Source organism: Mirounga angustirostris, unplaced genomic scaffold, assembly GCF_029215605.1.
Source record: "Mirounga angustirostris isolate CCGP_5_RB_7025 unplaced genomic scaffold, mMirAng1.0.hap1 SCAF_6, whole genome shotgun sequence".
Lineage (NCBI taxonomy): Eukaryota > Metazoa > Chordata > Mammalia > Carnivora > Phocidae > Mirounga > Mirounga angustirostris.
Window position 1 is genome coordinate 41,431,969 of NW_026991714.1, and position 23,357 is coordinate 41,455,325.

Sequence of the window (23,357 nt, forward strand, 5' to 3'; positions counted from 1 at the left end):
CCTCTGTTCTTTAATGTAGTGGTATCATATTGTGACTTAAATTTGTACTTGTCTAATGACTAACAGTTTTGAGCACCTATTCACATGTTTGTAGATCATTTGGATATCCTTCTTGGGAAATGCCCATTCAAGTCTTTTGTCCATTTTTAAACTTAGTTTCTGTCTTTTCTTGATTTTAAGAAGTTCAGGTATATATTGGCAGTATATAGATACTGCAAACATCTTCTCCGAGCCTTTTCACTATCTTAAAGATGTTTTCTGATAAACAGAGATTCTTAATTCTAATGAAGTCCAATTTATCACGTCTGTCTTTTAAAGTTAGTATTTTTGTGCCTCTTTAGGAAAGATTTTCCTAGCTCAACATCATAAAGATATTCTCCCTGTTTTCTCCTAGAAGCTTGATTGCTTTGGCTTTTGTATTTTGTTCTATAATCAATCTCACATTAGTTTTTGTGAATGGTATGAGGTAGGGGTCAAGGAATCAAGATTTATTTCCTTTCCAATATGGATATACAATTGACCTAGCACTGATTATTGAAAAGATTATCCTCTCTTGCTCTGCACTGCATGGAGCTTTGGTTATAAGTCAAGAGATTGTACATGTCTGAGTCTGTTTCTGGACACTCTAGTCTATTCTATTTGTCTATACTTTTACCAATGCCACATTGTCTGAATTAGAGTCATTTTATTGTAAGTTTTGATATTCACTAGCATAAGTTCTCCAGCACTGTTCTTTTTGAAAATTGTCTTAACTATATCCTTTACATGTCCATATAAACTTTAGAATCAGCTTGTCAATTGCTACCAGAAAGAAAACCTGTTGTAATATAGATCAGAATGCATTGAATACTGTTATGGGTTGAGCTAGTCCCCCCAAACTCCTTAGTCCTAACCCTCAATACCTCAGAATGTGACCTTGTTTGGAAATGGGATTTTAAGATGAGGTCATACTAGAGTAGGGTGAGTCCCTAATCCAATATGACTGATGTCCTTGTAAGAGGAGGAAATTTAAATTTAAATTTGGACACAGGGCGCCTGGGTGGCTCAGATGGTTAAGCGTCTGCCTTCGGCTCAGGTCATGATCCCAGGGTCCTGGGATCGAGTCCCACATCGGGCTCCCGGCTCAGCGGGGAGCCTGCTTCTCCCTCTGACCCTCTCCCCTCTCGTGCTGTTTCTCTCTTGCTCGCTCTCTAAAAAATAAATAAAAATCTTAAAAAAAAAAAAAAAAAAAAATTTGGACACAGACACCCACCACGTGAAGACTGAAGTTGTATTGTCACAAGCCAACTACCAGAAGCTGGAAGAGAGGCCTGAAACACATCCTTCCCTAGAGCCTTCAGATGGAGCATGGCCCTGCTGAGACCTTGATTTTGGACTTCTGGCCTCCAGAACTGTGAAATAACACATTTTTGTTGTGTAAGCCACCCAGTTTGTGGTACTTCATTACCACAGCCCTTTTGAACTAAAACAAATACATAGATCAATTCTGGAGGAATTGACATCTTAACGATAGCAAGTTTTCTGATCTATGAACATGGTATATTCCTCCACTTATTCACATGTCTTAAATTTCTCTCAGTAATGTTTTGTAGTTTTCTTTCCTTTTTAAAGATTTATTTATTTATTTATTTTAGAGAACAGAGAGTGTGTGAGCAAGGGGAGGGGCAGAGGGAGAGAGAGACCAGCAGACTCCCCACTGAGTGGGGAGCCTGACATGGGCCTCGATCTCACGACCCTGAGATCATGACCTGAGGGGAAATCAAGAGTCGGACACTTAACCAACTGTTTTGTAGTTTTCAGTGCAAAAGTCTTGCTAATGATCTTTGTCAGATTTTATTCCTAGGCACTTGATGTTTATTGATGCTTTTATTCATGGTAATTTTTATAAATCTCACTTTCGACTTGTTTGTTGCTAAGTATATAGAAATGCGATAGATTTTTATATATTGATTTTGTAACCAGAAGTCTTGCTAAATTTACTTCTTTTTTAAGAGCTTGTAGTTTCTTTTGGATTTTTCTATAATCATGTAATCAGCAAATAATTTTATTTGTTTCATTATTTATGCTTTTTTTTTCTTTTTCTAGCTGTATTGCACTAGATAGGGCTTCCATTACAACACTGAATAGAAGTGGTGGTACTGGATAGCCTTTCCTTGTTCCCAAACTCAGGAAAAGTGTTCCATACGCCACTACTATCATATTAGTTATATATATATATATTTTGTAAATTCCCTTTATGAGATGAAGAAAATGTAGGATCTGTTTTTATACTATGTGCATAAATATACTATGTATACTATGTACATATACTATAAACATACTATATATATATACTATATTCATTATGTTGCCTTGCTCTGATTATTTGTTTTGGCATCAGTTCCTCTCTATTTTAATTATTATAAACTTATAATACAATTTTGTATTTTGTAGAATAAGCCTCCTCTCCTTTTTCTTTTTTTTTCTTTCCTTTCTTTCATAAAATCTCTTTAAAATATTCTTTCCTATATATGGAATCTTGACTGAAATCACATTTAAATCTTTAAATTCAATGAAAATTTTCATCTTCATAATATACAATAAGTGTTGTGAGCACTGAGTAAGTATTTCTCCATTCACCCAGGTCTTCTTTCACATATAAAGTGGGGTTTTTTCATATAGTTTCCATATTTTTAAAAATTATGAAATATGTTTATGTACATTATATATATACTATATACTACACACATTCTACATATGATATGTTATGTGTATACATATAATGTACATTGTAAAGACTAATAAAGTAAACATCCATATATGTGCCGCCCGATTCAATAAAGCATTATCTCTGCCTCTGGAAACCTTCTCCCAGTTGTCATCTGCCATTCTCTTCCCACACTGAGGAGACCACAATATAATTATCTGTGCTAATAATTCTCTTGCTTTCCATTAGTTTGACCCCATACGCATGGTATGTGTCTCTAAAGAATGTACTGTTTAGTTTCATCTGTTTCTTTTTTCTTGCTCTGTTTGCTCAGCAGCCTGTAAGAATCAGCCACGTTGTTCTGTGTAGTTACCATTTGTTCATCTTTCGTTGATCTCTAGTGTTCCATTTTACAAATATACCAAAATTATCCCTTCTACTATTGATAAACATTTGGATTGTTTCCAGTTATTTTGTATTGTGAACAACGTTGCCATTAATTTTCTTGTAAATGTCTTTGGTATAAAGGTTATTTCTAAATGAGCTATTACTTTTCTGGATTATACTCCTATTTCTTCATAGTCTTTCATATGTCTTACGCAAATGACTGATATATTTTTGAGCACTTTTCTGTCTTTTCTCAAGATGAAAAACTGTCACAAACATGACTTCAGGTCTCAGTCATGCTCCAGTATCGTTCTCCCTGAATCTGCTTTCATTTTGTAGATGAGAAAAGTGATTCGACCAAGATGACAGTGATTGCCGACAGGCAGGTTAAAGCCAGGTGTCCTGCCCTCATATTGATGCCACCACCCTCAGAGCAGGCCTGGTAGATTAGGAGGGAGAGTATTAAAATATTTTCCTAATCACAGTCATTTCCCTGTGCTTAGGATTATGAAATGGAAAGCTGTGGTTTGGGCTTGGACATGGGAACAGATGCCTAGCAGAGTGAGGGCAGATGTGGGGCATCAAAGGTAGTGAAGTCTGAAGTCCTTTTCTCCAGGGAAGGTCCCTGTCCCATCCTGGGGGACGCCCTGCCCCGCAGCCTGGGGGACGCCCTGCCCAGCAGCCTGGGGAAGTGGTTCAGGCTAACCCCGGCCAGGTAAGAACCATGCTTCTGTTCTCCTTGGGACTAGGGCAATTCAGGCAGGTGGGGCATAGGAGAGCATGTATGTGTTCTTGTATGTGTGTGTGTGTGTCCGCGCGCGCACACGCACACGCGGCTGCTGGAGTGTGCAGAGACGTGTAACAAGGTGGTTGCTCTCTGGAGGTGCCCAGTTGTCGTGTTGCCTCAGTGTATGTATTTCTGGGATCCTCTCCCACCCTGTTTGTGCTTCTCTCTCATTATCTCCTCCTCTCTCCTCCCCCATCCATTTCTTCTTCTGATAGCTCTGTTATCTCCTGATTTCCAGGCTCACTCAGAATTGAAGCCTAAAGCCCCTACCCCTGTCTGTGATCAGTGAGCACTGGGGGAAGCGGGAGGAAGGGCGGGGGCAGTGAGAAACCTGGGTGCTGGTCCTGGCCCTGCCAGGGACCGACTTTCTCACAGACCCTGAGGCAGGACTGGCCATGTCGAGCGAATGAACCAAATCCTTTGAAAATGACCTTGATCCTTTTAGCAAGCAGTGCTGTCAGGCAGCCCTACATGGTAGGGATTTTTTCTCTTTTTCTTTTAGCTGCCTGGCATTTAGTCACTACCTTTTATGTGGCAGGCACGTGGTGGGGGCCGGGGACACAGATCCAGATCAGGAATGCTCAGTGACATGGCAGCGTGATAAACGGTCCGGCAGCAGCGGGCCCCTGGGGCTTTAACCCAGGGTAGGAGGCCCGTGGAAGGTACTGGGAAGACTGCCCTGAGGAGGGGCCGTTTGAGCTGTGCGGAAGGTCTAGTAGGAGACAGCCAAATTGGCACGTATGTGGAGGGAAGCAGGGTGTCTCAGGCTGAAGGAGAGCCTGGGCAAGGCCGGTCAGGGGAGCTGGAAGCGGGTCCATGTGGCTGGCGTGCGGGATAGGCTGTGGGGCCGTGAGCTGAAGCTGGAGGCACCCAGGCCTTACGAAGGGTTTGAGTCTGAACACAGGACATGTGCTTCTCCAGGCTGACTGGGCCTGAAAAGCCCTTGGGAAGCCCATTAGGAGGCAGACTCCTGGGCCTTACTCAGCCTACAGAGTCAGGATCTCCACGAGCAGACCTTGGAATCAGCCTCTCACCAGTGGCCCGGGCGTGTCCACACAGGCCCAGGTCACACCAGCCCTTGGCAAGTGGCGGAAGAGTTCTAAGCCGGGGGGAGACAGGTCCCAGTGCTCTCTTGGGCCTCTGCTGGAAAGAAAAGGGAAGAGCCTGAGGGAAGACCCTGGAGCCATGAACAGCATCCCCAAGAGCCACTGACAGGACCAGTTGGCTCTGTGTGCTCCTCAGACCATGAGCCCACATCCAAGACAGGGGTGACCAGCTCCTCAGGCAATACAGTGGAGCGATGGCAGAGGTGTCCCTCCCACCCCAGTCCCACTCCACCCACCTCTAATGGTGTGACCTTGAAGGACCATCTCTCACCCATCCCTTTATCCTAAGTGAAACCCGATTTCCACATCCAACATGGCTCCTTGTTAAAAGCTGCGTGTTCAGAGCCTGTTGAGGGAAGGTGGGGAGGAGGAGTGAGAGGTGGTGTTTTCATCCAGGCTAAGTGGAGGGAGGCTCCTTGGGATGCTGGGTCTCCCTCGCTGTTCAAATGGAGGAAGAAGGCTATGTGATTGCTACATCCCATGTATTTGTGTTCCTCCTAGATTTCTCTCCAAAACACGGCAATGAAGGATTCTGATACACAGGACATAAGGTGCCATGCTCAAGGTAGCCCACCTTCCAAGGACTCCCACTTCATAGGACAGTGTCCAAGCTCCTCACCCGGACACCAGATGCTCTCCCGCGGACCACACCACCCCTGCCTTGCAGCTTCAGCCCGGCTCTTGCTTTTCCAGTGTGACTTTTACTCATAGTAACAATGGAACCAGGCAGTTTCACACCTGGATGCCTGTGTTTATGCTAATCTGTCTGACAGAAATGGTTCTCCCACCCCTCCCCCTCTGTCTGGCTAGCTCCTGCTCTTTCTCCATGACCCGGCGCTCCGCAATACCCCTCCCACCCAACACACACCTCAGTCACACACCTCAGCTGTTCCTGTGAGCTGACAATACCACCACCCTGTGCTAGCCTGACTGGGGGGCACGTATATAGAAAGTTTCTGTTTCCCTCCCCGGCCCAACTTGACCAGAAATTCCTCAAGGACAGGGCCTGGGGTGTTACATTTTGTCTTTCCAGTGTCTGGTGCCTAGTAGAAACTCCATGGATATTTGCTGAACCAAACAGAATCCAGATGAATGAGAAATGCCTTCCGATGCGTGAATGTTGTGATAAATTAATAGCTTCTGAGGATATGCTTGTTGGTATTTGTAGATGGCTTTTCAAGCCTCTGTAGAGATGTGACACCCATCCCCGTATATTAAGTGTAAAGTAACAAACTTAATGAGTAAACGGAAGGTGATTATTTGCATCTCAAAAGGTGGGGGGGGCAGGTTTCCTTTAAACATTAAGCTTTTGCTGGAACTTTCAGAAACTTGCCTTACAGATCATTAACTTCTGGGGGTGGGGAACAGGAGTCATGAAGTTACCTCCAAGAGTCTGGGTTCTGAGATGCCTCTGAAAGGAGAAAGCAAGGCAGAAGATCTTGGAACCCCGCAGGACTGGATTCGGGTTCTGACTAGACTAGCCGTGTGGCCTCAGGCAAGTCCCTCAGCTCTCTATACCCCGATTTCCTTATCCCTAAAGTGGAGATACACTACACTCACTCGGTGGGATTGTTGTAAAGATCTAAAGGATCCTATATGGAGTCTTTTAGCTCGTAGAGGTTTCCCAGTAATGGTAAGAGTAATGTTGTTGGGTTTGACATTGCACGTGGACGAGAGGAAGGGGTCTTACCAGGTTTCCAGAACTTTACCTTGGATTGCCAGAGTAAGGAAGGCAGAAAGTATCCAGACCGGAAGGGCCAGACCACTGCTGCAGCGTATTTTTTGTCTCACAGCACTTGACAGTGTTTTGATTTTTTAGACTAACTCTTTCCATGCCGAACATGCGCATGCAGAGTGCTGCCCCCTCCCCCCGTGCGGTGTGGTGGAGGTGAGGGTCTTGAACTCTAGAAAGCATACCACTTACGAGCTCCGTAATCTTGGGAAGATCACCTAACTCAGTTTCCTAATCTGTAGAAAGGAGACAATAAACAGTACCCATCTTTTAGGGTTGCCATATGAGATAAGGAATGTAAAGTGCTTAGCCCAATGCCAGGTGCACGGTACCTCCATAAATCCCCGTATATGGTACAGTATTGTATTATGAAGGGATCCGTACTAAGAAACGGCAGTAAGTGCCCTGTTGGAGGAACAGCTTGCTCTGGGAATATGGAAGGAGGTAGGGATTCACTTGCCAGAGCACTGACCCCAGACTTCGGAGACGGGAGAGCTGTGTGACCTTGGGCCTGTTCTGTAACACACAGGGTGTGCCCTAGATAATCTCTCAGGTTCCTAAATTAGCCCAAGGCCAGTCCAGCACAGCTCCCCAGACAGCTGCCCTCAGGCCTGGGGGGGCTTGAGCCTTGCCCAGATGCCCCCACTTACAGGGTAAGTCCTCCTCACTCAAGAGCCAGGCCTCCCCCCGAAACCATCCCTCGCCTCCACCCCTGCGCAGGCACTTAGCAAGCACACTGGGTGGTCCTGTTGCTGTGCCTGTCATCTAGACGGTGACAGTAGTACAGCAAGTACAAATAGGAGAGCAGCCCCTACTTGAGTGAGAAGCTTGTCGGGCTGAAGGAACAATGAATGAGCACTTTTCCCTTTGCAGAGATTTCTGGAATCTCCTGGGTCCTAACTCTCTTATTGCTTCCCATCCTTTGTTGACAACTGTTTGCAAAGAGGTGAGATTCCTTTATCTCCCTCTGGGTGGAAAGAGAAAGAAAGCTCCGTTGGTTTGGGCCACAGGCTGCAGGGAAAAACCTTTGCTGCTACTTCCTCCCAGGTGTGGAAAAAGTGACAAGGTCTCTTCAGGAGGCCCCAGGGCTCTGAGAACCGGTCCCTATCCCAGGCGCTGGCAATGCAGGTACCAGGCTCTCCCGCTGGCAGGGCAGGATGAGGGAACCCGCCTGCACTCCGGGTACCCTTGCGCCTCCGGAAAGCAGAAACGAATGACCTTGACCTCTGAGGCGAGGGCCCCTCGGAGAGGGCGGCCCGAGTTCTCTGGAAAAGTTGTCTCAACAAAGGTCATTTCTTAGCTTCCACCCGGAGGGCCGAGCCTCCCCCCAAGCCGCGGGTGTGCAGTTACACGCATTCCCGCCGAGCCGGGGAGGAACGCGGGGTCTTCCTCGCCTTGGCTCGCGTGGAGCCGGGTCCCACGCCGCGCGCGCCCCGAAGCCTCGCCAGGGCCCGCGCGAAGGGGTCGGTCCCGCGGCGTCCTCCGAGCGCCCCGAGCCCCCTCGGTCCCCGCGCCCGGGCCCCGGCCCCGCTCGTCCTCCCTTGCCCGGGGCGTGGGAGCCCGCGGCCGGCCGCGCCGGGAGCAGGAGGCGAGCGGAGGGCGGCGGGGGCCGCGGCGGGGGCACGGGCCCGCTCCTCCAGCCCCTTCCGCCGCCCCGCCTTTCTGCCCTCGGCGCTCCCTCTCTCGGCTCCCGGCCTGGGGCCGGCAGAGCCGGGAACGAGCAGCCCATGCCGCTGCCTCCCCGCCCGGGCCGCGCCCGCTTGCCCCCGCGGACCCGCAGGCAGGCGGCGGCCCGCACCCCACCGCGCGGCGGAACGGAGGGCAGAGGGCCGGAGGAGGGCCGCGCCGCTCCGCGGGATGGAGGGGCTGCCGGAGGCGGCGGCGGCCCGGCCCGCGGGAGGCGGCCCCCAGTGAGTACGCGGGAGCGAGGCGCCGGGCCGGCGGGGGCGGCGGGGGGAGCGGAGGGGATAGGGTGGGGGGGGTGCCGGCCGCGCGCGGCCTCGGAGCGGACCGGGGCGCGGGGAGGCCGCCCTGCGCGTCCTTCCCGCTTCGGCCTGCGGGAGTCAGAGCCGACCCCGGGCTCGGCCCGGCCCGACAGGCGGGCGGCTCCCCGGAAGGCTGCCCGTGCCCGGGGAGCCCCGCGCAAGGCTCGCGTGCTCGAAGGGCTCCAGGCCCGGGTGCCCCGGGAATGCGGTTCCAGAGCCTACCCGTCGGAAAGTTCTTTTCGTCTGGCTGGCCTTGCCCCGAATCCCCTGCTTTCTGAGCTGAACTTTAGAAGAGAGGATTCGGTGGCTGGGCTGCAAAAAGAAAGTTGGTAAATTCCAGATCAGCTGGTGGAGGAAATGATCTCGCCCTCAAGATACTCCTCATACTTCACATGCTTAAGGCTGATGTGACATTTGCACTATGTATGTATTTTGCTTTATGAACTATGTACATTCCTGAAACATGTATAAATCGAATTGTAATAAACGACAATAGAGGGACTTGCCATTTCGGAGAATCCTGTGGTGAACTTTAGTTCATAGATGAAGTGAAAAATTAACTCCTAATTTGTAATTTACGTAAATATGCATTTTTATACATGCAGTTTACTTCTAGTGAGACATATCTAAATGTATGGTGTTCAGGGAGCTTTTTCTCAGAGAGTGGGGTAAATACTGGTGCACTGAACCACTTGGTGAATAAAATCCCACGCTGACTTTCATTCTCTGTGGAGACATTGACATCAGCTCCGCCACCAAGGAGCTGTGTGATTCTGGCAAGTCACTTAACCTCTCCAGACTGGATATTCTCACCTACAGAATAAGGGGAGTGGGGGGTAAGTGATCACCTGATCACTGAGTGCTTTGAAAGAGCCACCGACCTTGGAAGGAGATTTGCATTCCAAATCCAGCCTTCTTTCAGCCCCTGTGTGACCAGATCTCTGTGTGCCTCAGTTCCTCCATCTGTGAAAATGAGGAATATAATCCCCTCCTGGCAGAGTGTGTGAGGATCACTAGAGAGAGTGTGTTTGAAAGCTCTTGCAGGCCCGCCTGCCACCGAGCAGACGTGGATAGGAGCCGGTGACTCGTCATGGCCACCCTTTGCGCCCAGCCCCATGCTGCTGACCTTTGGTCTGTACACAGGAAGGTACCTTCAACCCTGGTTGTGTTGAAGATACCCTGTGTGGTATCTTCCCGAAGTCCCTCATCCCCTTTGGCTCCCCTTAAAAAAGGAGGAGCTTGTTAGCTCTTAACAGATGTTGACATCCTCCCCTGAGTCCTCCTGTCAGCAAAGACAGAGGCCAGGGCCTGGGAAATCTGGCCCCTGTTGTCACTCTGGTCCACATTAGGCTGTTGTTTGAAGCTTCATTGTGCCCCATCTGTAAAATGGGGCTAGAAAAACTAGAACACTGCTCAGACTTGGAAGAAAAAACTCAATAACTTATTTGTGCCATCCAGTGATTTATACTTTTCAAAGTTCTGTCCCCAGGTCGTTCTCATCTGCACAGGCTTCAATACCAAGGCACTCTGGGGACCCAGGAGGTTGTTGGAGCTACTAGCCACATGCTGGGTCTCAGGAGCTCTGTCTGTTTTCTCCTCCAGAGGGACCCAACTAGGGAGCAGAACAACCAGCGCCATGGAGATGACCTTGGCTGTGGAGAGAAGTGGCTCTGAGCCACAGCTGGATAGTGGACACCTCCCAAGACCCTGTTCCTGCTCTCTGGAAGACAGAACACCCAGCCTGATGGCCCCCCAAAACCCCAGGGCATGGGGGCTACAACTCCCAGGTCCCTCTGTGCTGGAGTCCAAAGTGAGGGCCTTGAAGGAAAAAATGACGGCAGGCAAACAGGTGGTGAGCCCTGGCCTCACTTCTCACGAGCGGCCATCCAAGAAACCCAAATGCAGGCGAGTCAAGGTGGGCGGAGCTGGGCCTCTGCCGGAGGGGTCTTCCTTGCCGGATGCTGCCGGGGTGATCCCTGCTCAGAATTTGCCTGATGGGCAGCTGGACAGCGATATCAGCAAGGAGGAACCTGCCCGGAACGGGGGTCCCAGACCTCCCAGGCCGCCTTCTCCTGGGCTGGAGTGCTGGAACGGGAGGAGCCCGCGGCCTCCAGAAGCAGTACAGGCCTTGCCCGACAATGAGAGGAGTCTGCTGCCAGGGCCTGGCTCTTTGCAAGAGAACCCTGTTCACAGAGTCACTCCAGGCCGGCCTGGGGGCCCTGGTCCTTGTAACAAAATCGCCCACATGCCCAACCTGAGGAAAGGAAGGTCATACGCCCTTCAGGATGACCTAGTTACAGGGAGAGACCTGGACAGCTTGTCTCTGACCTGCGAGGAGGACTTTGTTCCCAGGCCAGCCTTGCTAGGGGGGCTCTGGCGAGCTGCAGAGCTGGGGGCTCTGGGCACTGGGGGCAGTGCCTTATCCTTGTCTGATCGGGTGGAGAGGAACCGCCTTCTGCTGCAGGAGATGCTAAATGTTGGGGGCCAAGAACCCCCCAGGGTAGGAATCCCAGCCTGGACTCCACCCTGGGACAGAGGACTACCAGGTGAGGCTCACTCTGTAGGTCTGGGTGGTGGGGGCCAAAGGAGGGAGTCCAGGAGGAGACGAGGGGCAAGAGGGTACCCGTGGCGGGGTGTGGCAGGAAAGGGAGAAGGGCACAACTGCCGGCCATCTAATTCCTCAAGATGTCCTCTTATTCTGGGCTTTGACAGATTCTTTACCACCTCACAGCTAGCCTGTCTGCTGAAGACCCCCATGGTCCCCCAGACCAACTGGAGGCTACCGTCAGAGCTTGGGGTGGTTTCTCCCCTGTGGCTTACAGCCCTCTCTGGAGTGGCTCTCGGCACCTTCCTCCGGTGACCTGCCCCCAGCCCCCCGGGGGAGCTCAGTGCCTCCTGGCGGAACCACCCGCAGGGGGCAGGGTCCTGTCGGGCAGCTCCGCTGGGACGTGTAAGTGTTCGGGCCTGAGGGAGCCTTCTTTCCGTGCTTCCCCCCGCTCCGAAAGTCCACTCCTCACCCCACACCAGAGAGGACCCATGCGGTCCCCTTGGCCCGCAGTCGCGCTCCCCAGCTGTAACCATGACACGCTGTGCCTCCACTTCTTGGGCTGAGACACAGAGCGGGGTTGAGTGTGTCTCGGGAACAAGCCGTTCCTGGAGACAACTTTCTTCCTTTCTTCCCGGTGTTCGTTAAGTCGCAGCTGAGAGCCCGGTTTCTGACTCTGCCCTGAGCTCCGCTTCTGTTCTGTGTCCTAGAGCGACCAGCAGGGGACGTGGACTGGGACTCAGGCATCTCCCTGCAGGACTCGGACCAGAACAGGTGAGAGCCCACGGTGCACACATCCTCTCCTGCCCTCCTCTTCCTGCAGCTGCTCCTGCCCCCCACCTCTCACACCCCACCCCACCCCTCGTTTGCCCGGCACCAGGAGAGTGGGAGTCCTCAAGAAAGCAAGAGGCAGGCAGGACCCCCTCCCCACCCCGTGCATCCACCCCCCACCCTCCGCCCTGCCACTGCACCAGCAGACCAGTGGACAGCGGGCCACTGTGGGTCCTCATATCTGAGGCCCCATGGAAGGTGTCAGCCCCCCCAGTGCTCACAGGTGCCTGGCCACTGGGAGAAAACCACTGGGCACAGGACACAGGGCCAAAAGCACTGCAAACACCTGCTCTGCGTCCCTGGGCATCCTTTCCCCGGCCCTGGGCTCAGTCTCTTGATCTCTAAGGTGGCCCAAAGAGTGTCTGTCTGGTTTCCTTCCCAGGACTGTGGTGAGGCTAACAGGAGAGAATGTGTGAAAATCCTTAGGGAAAGTCCACAGATTGCAAAGCGCTTCCCCCACAGTGCCTTCCCCACCCAGGGGGTCTGCTGGCTCCTGCAAAGGAGTTCACCTCCGACATCGCACGGTCACAGACCAGTGTCTCTGGGTGGTTGGCGCAACGGCGTGCTCGGGGCCGTGGGGCCACTCTCTGGAGTGGGCAGGGTCCTGGCAGGATGTGCGCTCCGTGGGGCTGAGGGCCACCCCAAGTGCCTGCTCAGATGTTGGCCTCCGTCTTCAATGAGCTCCTGGCCCCGGGTGCACCGGGCTCTGTGTATCCAGCTGTGCAGTGACGTCACTTGGTGAGGGTCTCCTGGCGCCTGTGGGGGGCAGAGGTCAGAGTTGTTGCTTCTTCATTCCTAGGCCATTCCCTGCAGAAATTCCACTTCAGTTGACCTGCCTTCCAGAAAACGTGGATGAGGCCCCCCTGGTCCTGCTTTCACAAATCGAGGGCTGCCCCGATTCAGGCGATCCAGCTTCTGCTTGGCTACTGGCCTTTGCCAAGGGCCTGGTGGAGTGGGGGCTTTCTGGCTCCTTCGTCCCTCATTATTTATGACTTGGAATCATAGTGGGCTCCCCTCTGCCAGGTCCCTACATAGCCCGGCCACCATATGGAGGAGTGTGACTGCAGAAAGGACTGGTCCTCAGTGACATGCTTTCGTCCTCCCCGTCCCCTCCTCCTTGCCTGGGGAGCCCATGGAGGAGGCAGCTGGGGCAGACGTACCACGTGTCCTGTGACATGGTGCCTCCTCTTCCTGCAGCTGCTCCTGCCCCCCACCTCTCACACCCCACCCCACCCCTGTCCCGGGCCAGAGAGAGGCTCCGCCCCAGCATGTTGCCCCTCGGGGCTTTGTCCAGAGCTCACTGTTGAAAGGAGAAACCAAAGCTCCTGACTGGCTTATTCGATAATAAGTAATAAAAATATCCAGTTTAGAGGAGGAGAACCTCAACTGTGGTGGAGGAAGGGACTCCCCCCACCCCCAAGCCCTGTGAGGAGATGGTGTTTGTGTAGAATCCTCGGGATGGGGATTTCTGGACTATTGTTTAAACTGCCAGGGCACCTGCAGCATTTTAGGGTTCAAGTGGGGTATATGTGTGCAGGTGTAGGATGTGTAGGTGTGTGCATATATATGTGATGGGCAAGCGTGTGTGTGTGTGTGTGTGTGTGTGTGTGTTGAGGAAGAAGTTGTCTTAGTGAGCTTTAGGACTGTGGCCAGCAGATATCTGGGCATAGAGTTGGCATGGGGAAAACTTTGTCCTCCGGAGTGCCCCATTGACCTGCAATCTACAGTCAGGCCCCTCCCGAACAGACACCCAGGCTGAAGGGCCAGGGAACATACCCTAGTTCAAGGCTGAGAGAAACATCGGCCATGTCTTGAGTCCACCTTGGGCAGAGCACCTCATTTGGTTCTATTCTTGAGTCTCCTGGGCAGAAATTAAAGTAGTCCCTAAGACACTGCAGGCTCCATCTGTCCCCTGAGGGGGATGGATTTATTGATGCCATTTCCTTCTAGCTGAACTTCCCAAGGGACCTCTGAAATAAGGCCTGCTTCTCTCAGTTCTGTAATCCAGGAGTGCCAATGGGACCAGCATCCTGGGGATTTAGTGTCTGTACGGAGGGGCCTAGGGCCCTGGGCAGTGGCGTGTTCTGACGCGGTGGCCGGGCATCTTGGTGGCTGTCCTTCATGGGGTCAGGACATGCTCTGGCAGTGAGTCCTCTGATCTTCTCTGAGAGTGTGACGAAGAGAAGGTCCTGCCTCACACTCAGGTCCAGCATCAGTGCCTTTCAGGATTGCCATCAAATATCCGTTTGACCACATTAATCCTTGTCTGCAGTTGTTACAGCTTTGCATGGTGATCGGACAAGAAGCTCATGAAATGATGGTCACTGCAGAGCCCGAGACAGTCGTCACTGTGTGACGGGGTGTGGGGGGGAGGCGCAGGCCAGCCTGTTGGGGGGTAGTCAGCAGGAGAGTCGGCCTTGCAGGTGGGACACCTGAGATGCTACAGGAACACCGGAGGTGCCCTGGGACCCTAGATGCTAAGGGCCGAATGCAGAGGAGACCTCCGTCCCCTGACCCCGGGGTGGTCCCCTCTACTGGGGGGCAAGGGAGGGTTGAGTCCTAGAGAGCTGGAACATGCCGGTGGCCAGTCCTTCCCTCCGGAAGACCATGCCAGCCCTGCCCTTTTCCAGCCCCTGTTGTGTGCCAGGGCCTGTGCGAAGTCTCTGCCCACCTTCTCACTTTATCCTAATAACTAACTGTAGGGCTTGTTCTGTTTCCCTGACAAAGAGACCCCTCTGGGGAGAGGTTAAGTGACCTGCCCAGGGTCATACAGCTAGTAAGTGTGGGAGCCAGGATTTGCAGGCACCGGGGTCTGTGCTCTAACCCTTACACCACACTTCCACAGCTGTCCTCTCTGTGTCCCCCAGGCTGCTCCTCGAGTTAGGGATCTGGGGTCTTCTGCCTCCCCCAGTGCCGGCGAGGTGTTCTCGAGGATGGACAAAGAAGGGGAGGTGACAGTCTCCAAGGGCTAATCTTGTTTCTCTCCCAAGCCACCGTTGAGATGATTTGGGGCATAGGCTCTGGTTTGGGGACAGGAGGGGTGGGAGGTAAGCACTTCAGAGAGGGCAGATGGGGCCAGTGCTGTCGGCCACCTGTTCACAGGCGGACTGGGAACTGGTCCCGTCAGAGACAGGAGCGGGAAGGAGAGTGCAGCGGGCGCTCTGCTCAGGGCTGGCTCTGCCCTCTTCCATTCTTAGCAGCCCGTGGGCATCCCACCCCAACTCCATGAAATGGCCAGGACCAGCTCGGCCTCTTCCCTCTCTTGAGGCTCTGCGAGAGCAGATCAGAATTACAGGTCGCCCTAGGACCCCAAGTTAACCCAGCTTGTGCAAAACATATGTGAAGCCAGAGGTGCAGCGGCAGTCAAGGCAGTCCTCACCCCACGCCCTGCACCGAACGGGAGTCGGGAGCTGAAAGCACCCAGCTCCGGGCGGCGGCAGGTGCCAGCGCGCCCCCTTGAGGCCGGCTCGAATCAGGACGTCCGTGTGGGAGCAGTGCTCCGGATCAGTGTGTCTGCAGGGCTTTAATGATTGCTCCGCTGTGCGCAAAATGGAGAGAAGAGGGTCTCTGGGGTTGTGTTTTATTTGTGCTCTGCTGATGAAGGAAACTCGGAGGATTCCCTAGGTTGTTGACCGCCCCCCCCCCCCCCCCGCCCCGCATCCCTGTGGCAGAATCGTGCCCATTTCGGAAGCTGAGGCTGGAGGGAAGCTCAGTCCCGTACACGCACCTCTTCATGAGAAGAGAAGGCAGAGTGCCAGCCCACAGCCGCTCACACCCTGGTGGGTCGCAGTTTTCCGGCCCCTGCTGGGATTGCTACAGGTCAAAACTCCCTGCCCCAAAGCAGTTCATAGACTGTAAAGGGAGGCAGGGAGGGAGCCCCCAAGAATTTCCGAGGCCTGGCCTGTGGCTCAAGGGTTCAGGCCCACAGCTGCGAGAAAATCTCCGGCTTGTTAAAAATTAACATATTAACTCGCATTTCTGGAGAGCATCCTGTGAACCAACCACTGTGTCTGATTTCAGAGGGAATTGCCCGTTTGTGCGCTCACTGCCGTCTTTGTCTGTACCAGCTTTAGCCAAAGTTGTTGCTGGGTCTCCTCCTCGCGCTCCTTGGGGACAAAAACTACGCCGGTCTTCTCTCTGGGGCCCCGTGCCTGCCAAGTAGCTGCAGGGAACAGGCCCTCAGGAAACGTTTGGCAGAGGCTCACAGGCAGGAGTGTAGGTGGGCTCGATAGAAGCGGGATGGACGCAGGAGAGGACACCCCCGGGTGGGTGGGACCCGCGGGAATGCTTTCGAGAAGGCTGAAGCGGCATGTGTGGATACTACAGGGTACAAGATGGGAAGGCTGGCTCTCCATTTGTGGAGAGCTTTGGAATTGAGATTTTAAGTAGGGCAGTAAGAAGTGGAGAGACTTTCACCATCTTCAAGTAAACCGCTCGCCCATGTTCCCATACCGTGCTCCCGGTTATAGGCTTCTAAGTCCTGGGTGGAGAAGGAAGGACGCTAACGCTGGAAGCCTTGACGCACAGCTCGTGCCCCCTGGAGCTTTCACGCCACGCCATTTCCACACTCCCGTACACGCCACACATGGAAATCCCCCGGTGGCCCCAGCCTCTGCGAATACAGAGGCTGTAGAAAGCTACTTTCCCCTCGACCACCCGTGGGGGGTCGGGCTGACATTCAAGAAGAGGAAGCCCGGGGCACCTGGGTGGCTCAGTCGTTAAGCATCTGCCTTCGGCTCAGGTCATGATGCCAGGGTCCTGGGATCTAGCCCCACATCGGGCTCCCTGCTCAGCGGGAAGCCTGCTTCTCTCTCTCTCCCACTCCCCCTGCTGTGTTCCCTCTCTCGCTGTGTCTCTCTCTGCCAAATAAATAAATAAAATCTTAAAAAAAAAAAAAAAAAAAAAGAAGAAGAGGAAGCCCTCCTTTCTGGCCTCTGGAGTTGAGCCGGCCACTCTCCCTCCAGTTGGGGGTGTCTCGGGCACCTGCCTGCGCACACTGAGGCCAGGCAGTGCTGCCCAGAGGGGCCGCCGCCAAGGAGCTTGTTAGCCTTCAAGAAGGCAAGAACAGAGCCAGCTGCTGTACTGTCCCCAGGAAGCTGGCGTCTTGACGCCGCTCGCCTGCACCAGATCCTTTTCAAGGTGTTAAATGAGACAGGCACCCCCTGCGGCAACCATTCTTGAGGACGCCCCCTCTTCCTTCTCTGTTGAGAAGTTACCTGTTTATTCTCAGGGCAGCAGCTTTCGTCAGCCACCAGTCTCCTCTGGCTCCCCGTTCGTCGGATACTGCCTTCTCTGCGAAGCCCTGTCAAGAGCTGTCTAGAGCAAAACCCCCGAGCCTTCTGGAGCTTCAAAACGGTTTCCCTTCCAAACGTACCTTCCCCTTGCAGATGATGGCAAGGTGATCTCTTCGGCAGGGATTTCAGTTCGACGTTAGGGATTCCATCCTTTGTTCATGAGGGGGAGAGTTACCTAAAAAAAATAGCACCCTTAATAACTGCAGTCGTAACAGTGAATGCTAACACTGATCGAATCTCACCCAGTACCCAGCTCTGCGATCAGCTCCTTTAAAAGGAGCTCAATCTCACTTATCGAGTGAGCCCTTAGCTAGCAGATGAGGAAACTGAGGCTTAACCCCAAAGTAACCTACCAGGGAGACCCACTTGTAAGGGGCAGCCCCGAATTAGGACCTGGTTAGGCTGCCCCAGAACCACGCTTGGAACCCACACTCTGGCCCCAGCCTGTCCGTGTCCTGTGATAATGTCCCCAGGATAGCATCCCGCCCTCAGGCCACACGCAGTCAGGACTCAGTTTCAGGCCTGCCTTTCTCTTCCCCTCCCTCAGGGAAACTGCACACAGTGTAACAGCAGGAGAGCGCAACCCTTGCTCATCTAGAAAGATGGAACAAGTGCGGGGCAAGAAGGTTTATGTATGTTCTGTATGCCATACATTCCCCTCTACCCACTGCATCCTGGAATCTGGGATATGTCAGATCTCTTTATATTCTAAATTATTTCCCTGATTCGTGTTCCTGGGATGAAAGGGTGAGACCCAGACTTGCAGGAGCTTATTATTTTAATCCAGGATTATGAAGGCTGCAGAAAGAGGCCACTCTGTCCTGCTGACCTCCCTCCTTGGCTAGGAAATGAGTGGTGGCTCTCCTGACTCGAGATCTCGACCTGTCTGGCCATGAGGGGAGCTGAGGTCGAGCTAAGCCTGTCTCTCCACCAGGAAACTGGCTTAGAGGGACAGGCCAGATGGGGGCACATGCTACCTTTGTCCTTGAAATCAGCTTGGGACACTGGTGGTTGGAGAGGCAGAGAGAAGGGCTAGAATACCCCTGTGGTGCTCAGGTTGTCCCCAGCAATTAGTTCCTTTAAAAAAATTTATTTATTTATTTATTTATTTGAGAGAGAGAGAGAGAATGAGCAGTGGGGAGGGCAGAGGGAGAGAGAGAAGCAGGCTCCCCGCTGAGCAGGGAGCCCATTGTGGTGCTCAATCCCAGGACCCTGAGATCATGACCTGAGCCGAAGGCAGACGCTTCACCACCTGAGCCACCCAGGTGCCCCCAACAATTAGTTCCTTGTAGGTATTGCTGCTCCTTGGTGACTAAACCTCTGTGATGTGAACTCCCCGGGGAGAGGACCTCAAAATCCCCCACCCAACCCTGTGGTCCACCAGACTACCTGGCCAAAACCTGGACTCACAGGGTAGCAGTGCGAGTCTACGCGCCTATCCAACTCCCACTGTTCACAGATGGGAGACTCAGGCCCAGGGAGGAAGAGCGCTCAGCCATGTTATCTCCGTGCCCTACCCGCTGAGCTAATGAGGCCCAGACATGCAGGTTTTCGAGAGAGTAGCGATGGTGTCTGTTCTGAGATGGAATTGCCTCAGCCTCGCCATGCGCCGACGGCCCCAGCCCTTCCAGGAAATTTCCACAAATGTGGGAGCTGAGATGGTGGGGTGTAGTCCGTGATGGGAAGGAGTTGGCTCTAGGGCTGTGTGCCCTGGGCAGAGGCCAGGGCCAGGCGAGACAGGAAAGCCTCGCTCGGATGGAAGTCTGAACCTGTCAGGCTGGCAGGGCCGGCACCCCGCCAACAGACCAGCACGATTCAGCGATGGTTCTGGGGTGGGCAGTTAGGCTGGGAGAGGCTCGACATCCCCCAGCACTGCAGCCGCTTGCCCCCCGCCTCCCGGGAGGAAGAGCCCTTTCCCCTGCACGGGGCTGGTCAGGGCCAGGACTGCCTGCCCTGCTGACCTTGACTGCCATCTGTGAAGGTGGCTGCCACGCCCCTCCCGGCTCAGCTTGCTACTGCACGGACACCTTCAGGAGCCTAAAAAGCCTTACTTTTGTAATCAGTGGAGAAAGCAGCTTTGTCTGCCAGGAACCAAAGCAGGGCAGCTGATGAAAACAAAAAAAAAGGAAAAAAAAAAAAGAATTAATAGCTCCAAGTAGAAGGAGCAGAAAGGAAACAGCAAAGCTGGAAAATGGCTTAAAAACCTGGGGGGCAAGGCCAGTCCTGGCAGCATCTGGCCAGCTGCCTGGGGGCGCTCCTGCCTGCCCACCAGGTCTTGTGACAAATGCCCTCCGACAGCTGGGGAACCACACTGTCACCGGAAGGCTCCGAGTGTGGGGGCCGGCGGCCGGCGGCTGCAGGACGTCTCTCAGGCTGGTAACCTCATTATCTGTGCTGTGGGAGCAGGAGCCCCAGGGGGCACAGCTGCTCTTAGCAGAGGGTCGGAGAAGCTGCCTGATTGGGAAGCTGTGCAAAGTGAGGCCTCTCCTGCCAACGGAGGCTTCACAGGGCCACAGGCCTGGAGAGTCACTTTCACGTCACTGCAGTAAACCTTCCTGGTTCCAAAACTGTGCCTGGGCCTTGCCAGGGTTCATATGCACAGATGGTGCCTTTATTCTAGCAGTTCTTTTTTTTTCCCTTGAGCTCTAAAGCAAGGTTAGGTGCAAAGCATGAGCAACAAAGAAAGAAAGACGAAAGCAAACAAGAAGGGAAGAGAATAGGAAAGAAAAGAGAAAAAGAAAGAACCACAGACTGCCTGAGCTTGTCCAAGGTTGTCCCAAGGAGGTCTCAGAATTATGCCATTTCCCACTCACATCTGTCATCTGTCATCCAGGAAACTGTTTGGTACCTTCCCCCAGTCAGGCCCCTTTCTTGGGGTCACCCATGCGGCGGGCAAGACAAGGGATTTGGGGGGCTACCGCCTGAGATCTAAGCCTGGCTGAGCCTCTACCTGCCTGGGTTCTCTTTTGGTGGATCCTCCCTGGTGAGGACAGCCCAGCGTATATGACAGTGAGGACAGGGGCAGCCGGGGGGGGATGCTGAAGTCACGTCAAAGAGTGTGACTTCAGCCACAAACACTCTCAGCCTGCCCTGGGATCCAGGGACAGGAGGAAGGAGGAGACAGAGGGTATGGGAAGGAGACCGGAGGCAGTGGGGCTGGCGATCGTCTGCTTTGCTCTCCACTGCTGTTCGACCTTGAGCAGTGCGCCAAATGTTCCTGTCTGCTGCGGAATGCCCTCATCCGTCAGGCAGAGAACACACCTGCCCTGGGTCAGCCTGGCTGGGGAGAGGGAGCTCGGTGGAGAGAAATGGCTTGTCAGTGGGGGGTTGGAGGCTGCTGTTATTCTGTACCCTGGCGCAGGCTGTATGTCACCGTCTGCCAGACAGCTTTGAAAAAGGGCCTCGGCTCTGGACTGTGGCTCTGGACCGGCCCGGGAGGCCGCACATCTGGTAGGTGGGGAGGGCTGGTAGAGGACCCTTATTTTTACGAAAATCGAGCCATTGGCTGACTTGGTGTGGGTCCAGCTTAATTTCTCTGAGCCCTGAGCCGGTGCCTGATGGGTTTGGATTGGGACTGAGGCAAGCAAGCACCAGGATTTATAGAAATGTCATTCCCCCCAAGGAGCAGAATGTGACGGGCTGAGGCCTGACTCCTCGTGTCTGCGGTGGGGGCTTGCATGGGTACGTGTGGGTGCAAAGAGAGGCAGAAGGAGAGAGGGAGGTGATGTGTGTAAAGACCATCTGGCTGGGCACAGGCCCAGTCCAACAACGCCAGGCCCTTCCCCCGTCCTCCCGGATAACTCCCATTGCCTGCCCAGGGAAGGAACAATAGAATAATCTAGAGATTCTCCTGCCCTTCTTAGATCCTCCTGGGATCTCTGCCTCCAGTCCCTGAGCGGATGTCCAAGGTGAGCCAGCTCCCTGGACGTGTCCAGAGATGCTCAGGGCCATTGCTCAGACTCCAGGCCCCAGGTCCCCGGCCCCAGGCTGGAGCCCTCTGTGTGGGAGCTGGACAAGGAAGGCTGCACATGCAGGGCCTTTTCCGGCACAGCCAAGCTCAATGCTGTTAAAGCCCTTCTAATCCATGTTATTTTCTTCTAATCCCTCCCCCCGCCTGCTCTGGCCTGTGGGCCACCCTGCAGGACCTTTGGTCCCAAGCCAGAGTCTGTGCTGAGCCCCAGGCCTGAGGAAGCCAAGCATCTGCTGCAGCGTGCCCGCATGAAGGCCAGGACCCGGCCCCTCCGTGCCAGCCATGAGATCGTGCCTGCCGTCGCCCAGGGCAGCCGGTGAGTGGGGCCCTGGCCAGGCTGGCCTAGGAGGGCTGTGGCAGGGAGAAGAGGTAGGATCTAGCCAAACTGCCACTGCTCACTCCTCCCTCTGTCTATGTGTGTGATTCCCACGCCAGGCACTTGATTTAACTCATTTAGTTGCTCAACACACCTTGACTGAGTGTCGAGTGTCAAACATTGAGTTGTCAAAGATGAACGACACATAATCCAAGCTCCCTGGAGGGACAGATGTCACGGTCTCCAGGGAGAAAGACAGGCACACAGATCAATACAATTCTGTCGACTGTGGTGTAGGAGAGGTGAGACAGGCATGCAGGGCAGGAAACCTGAACCTCCACCTGGAAAGGACAGCAGAGGCTCTAGAGGCCATGGCTGCTAAGTCGGGGCTTGAAGGAGGTGTAGATCTTCACTGGGCACATGCTGGAGGCCGGGGGGAGCATCCCAGAGCAGAAACCCTGAGCAGAAACACTGCACTCGTGTGGGAGGGAGGGAGTGGCTCGAAGGCCAGAGAGCTCAGTGGAGGCCCGTCAGGGAGGCTTCCAGGCCTACTGAACAATTTGGATGTCTCCAGGAATAGCTAGGAGGCACTGAAGGATTTTAAGCGGGTACATAGCATGATCACACACACATCTCAGTAAAGCTGTTCTGGCCGCCAGGTAGCGTTGGATCTGGGGGCCTGGGCAGTGAGGGGGCTGAACTGTGGTCCTGGTGAGATGTGACAGGGACAAGGCTGTGGAGACAAGGGATTGCCAAGAGCCAGAAGCAGGCAGGTTTACTGAGGCAGCAGAGCAGTTAGACTGGTTAAGACTCCAGAACCAGACCACCGGGTTTGAATTCGGGCTCTGCCACTTACTGGCTATATGCCTTTAGGGAAGCTTCTGTGCCTCAGTCTCACACAGCAGAGCTGGCGCTCCTGGGTGGGCCTGACTCGGAGCTGCCAGCCCATGCCACAGTGGGCCTGCCCCAAAGCGGGACATCTGTGCTGTTGAGAAAGCCTCTGCTTTGGTCACCAGGATGGGTACGCTGGCTCTGCTGGTTTCCATCGCCATGTGACACTGGAGGGAGTGAGGATTCTCAGTGGAACTGGACCGTATGCTCTTGGATGGGAACACTGAGCCCGCTCACTGAAGGCTGAGAACTGTCAGGGCGCCACTGAGGTGACTCCAGCATTCGCAGAGGGCTGAGGCCCTCAGCTGGTTCAGGGTCATTGCGACCCCTAGGAGAGGGGCTCAGGAAATCCTAAATCCTGGCAAGCGGTGCCCAACAGGCTACCCTTTTATTGCTCCATCTGTGCCTTGTCTCCCTCCGCTTGGAGGGCGCTAGTTAGGAATGGGCATGGCTTCTTTGGAGCATCCGAACTATTATTCTCTGCATGTATATGGCCCCCAGAGCCTCAGAGTTACACAGAGCCCTCCGTTCCACTTTCTATAGATCCTTAGGCTGGGTTTCGTAGCCGCAAAATAGTCAAGAGGATGATTTGTGAAACAGACGTGACTGCGTAAAGGTCCTCCTGGACACCTCCTGTGCCCCAGATTCCACGAGCAGCTCATAACAACGCCAGTCACTGACCTTAAAGTACGTTCCCTTTTGTCAGGCTGTCCCCTGGCCATTGAAATGCTATAGAAAGGCAAGGTGACCCACTTTAGCAGCTGCTGTGTCCAGAAAGAATTACTTCGACTTGGCAGCACTGGTGAATCCTCAGAGGGTGTAGCTGA

General features: G+C 53.6%; 1 protein-coding gene across 2 annotated transcripts in view; it reads left to right on the plus strand.

Moving 5' to 3' along the window:
• Positions 1-8,095: 8,095 nt before the first annotated feature.
• Positions 8,096-23,357, plus strand: part of KIAA1614 (KIAA1614 ortholog) — a 40,226-nt gene continuing 24,964 nt past the window's right edge. Inside the window, exons 1-5 of one of the 2 annotated variants that reach the window (XM_054507991.2) lie at positions 8,472-8,608; positions 9,024-9,106; positions 10,286-11,229; positions 11,939-12,002; positions 21,496-21,639. In XM_054507991.2, the coding sequence (XP_054363966.1) occupies positions 10,320-11,229; positions 11,939-12,002; positions 21,496-21,639 (1,118 nt within the window). In that variant the 5' untranslated portion in view covers positions 8,472-8,608; positions 9,024-9,106; positions 10,286-10,319. Of the gene's footprint in view, positions 8,609-9,023; positions 9,107-10,285; positions 11,230-11,938; positions 12,003-21,495; positions 21,640-23,357 lie in introns of both variants that reach the window. The other variant, XM_045877243.3, reaches the window with a different exon arrangement.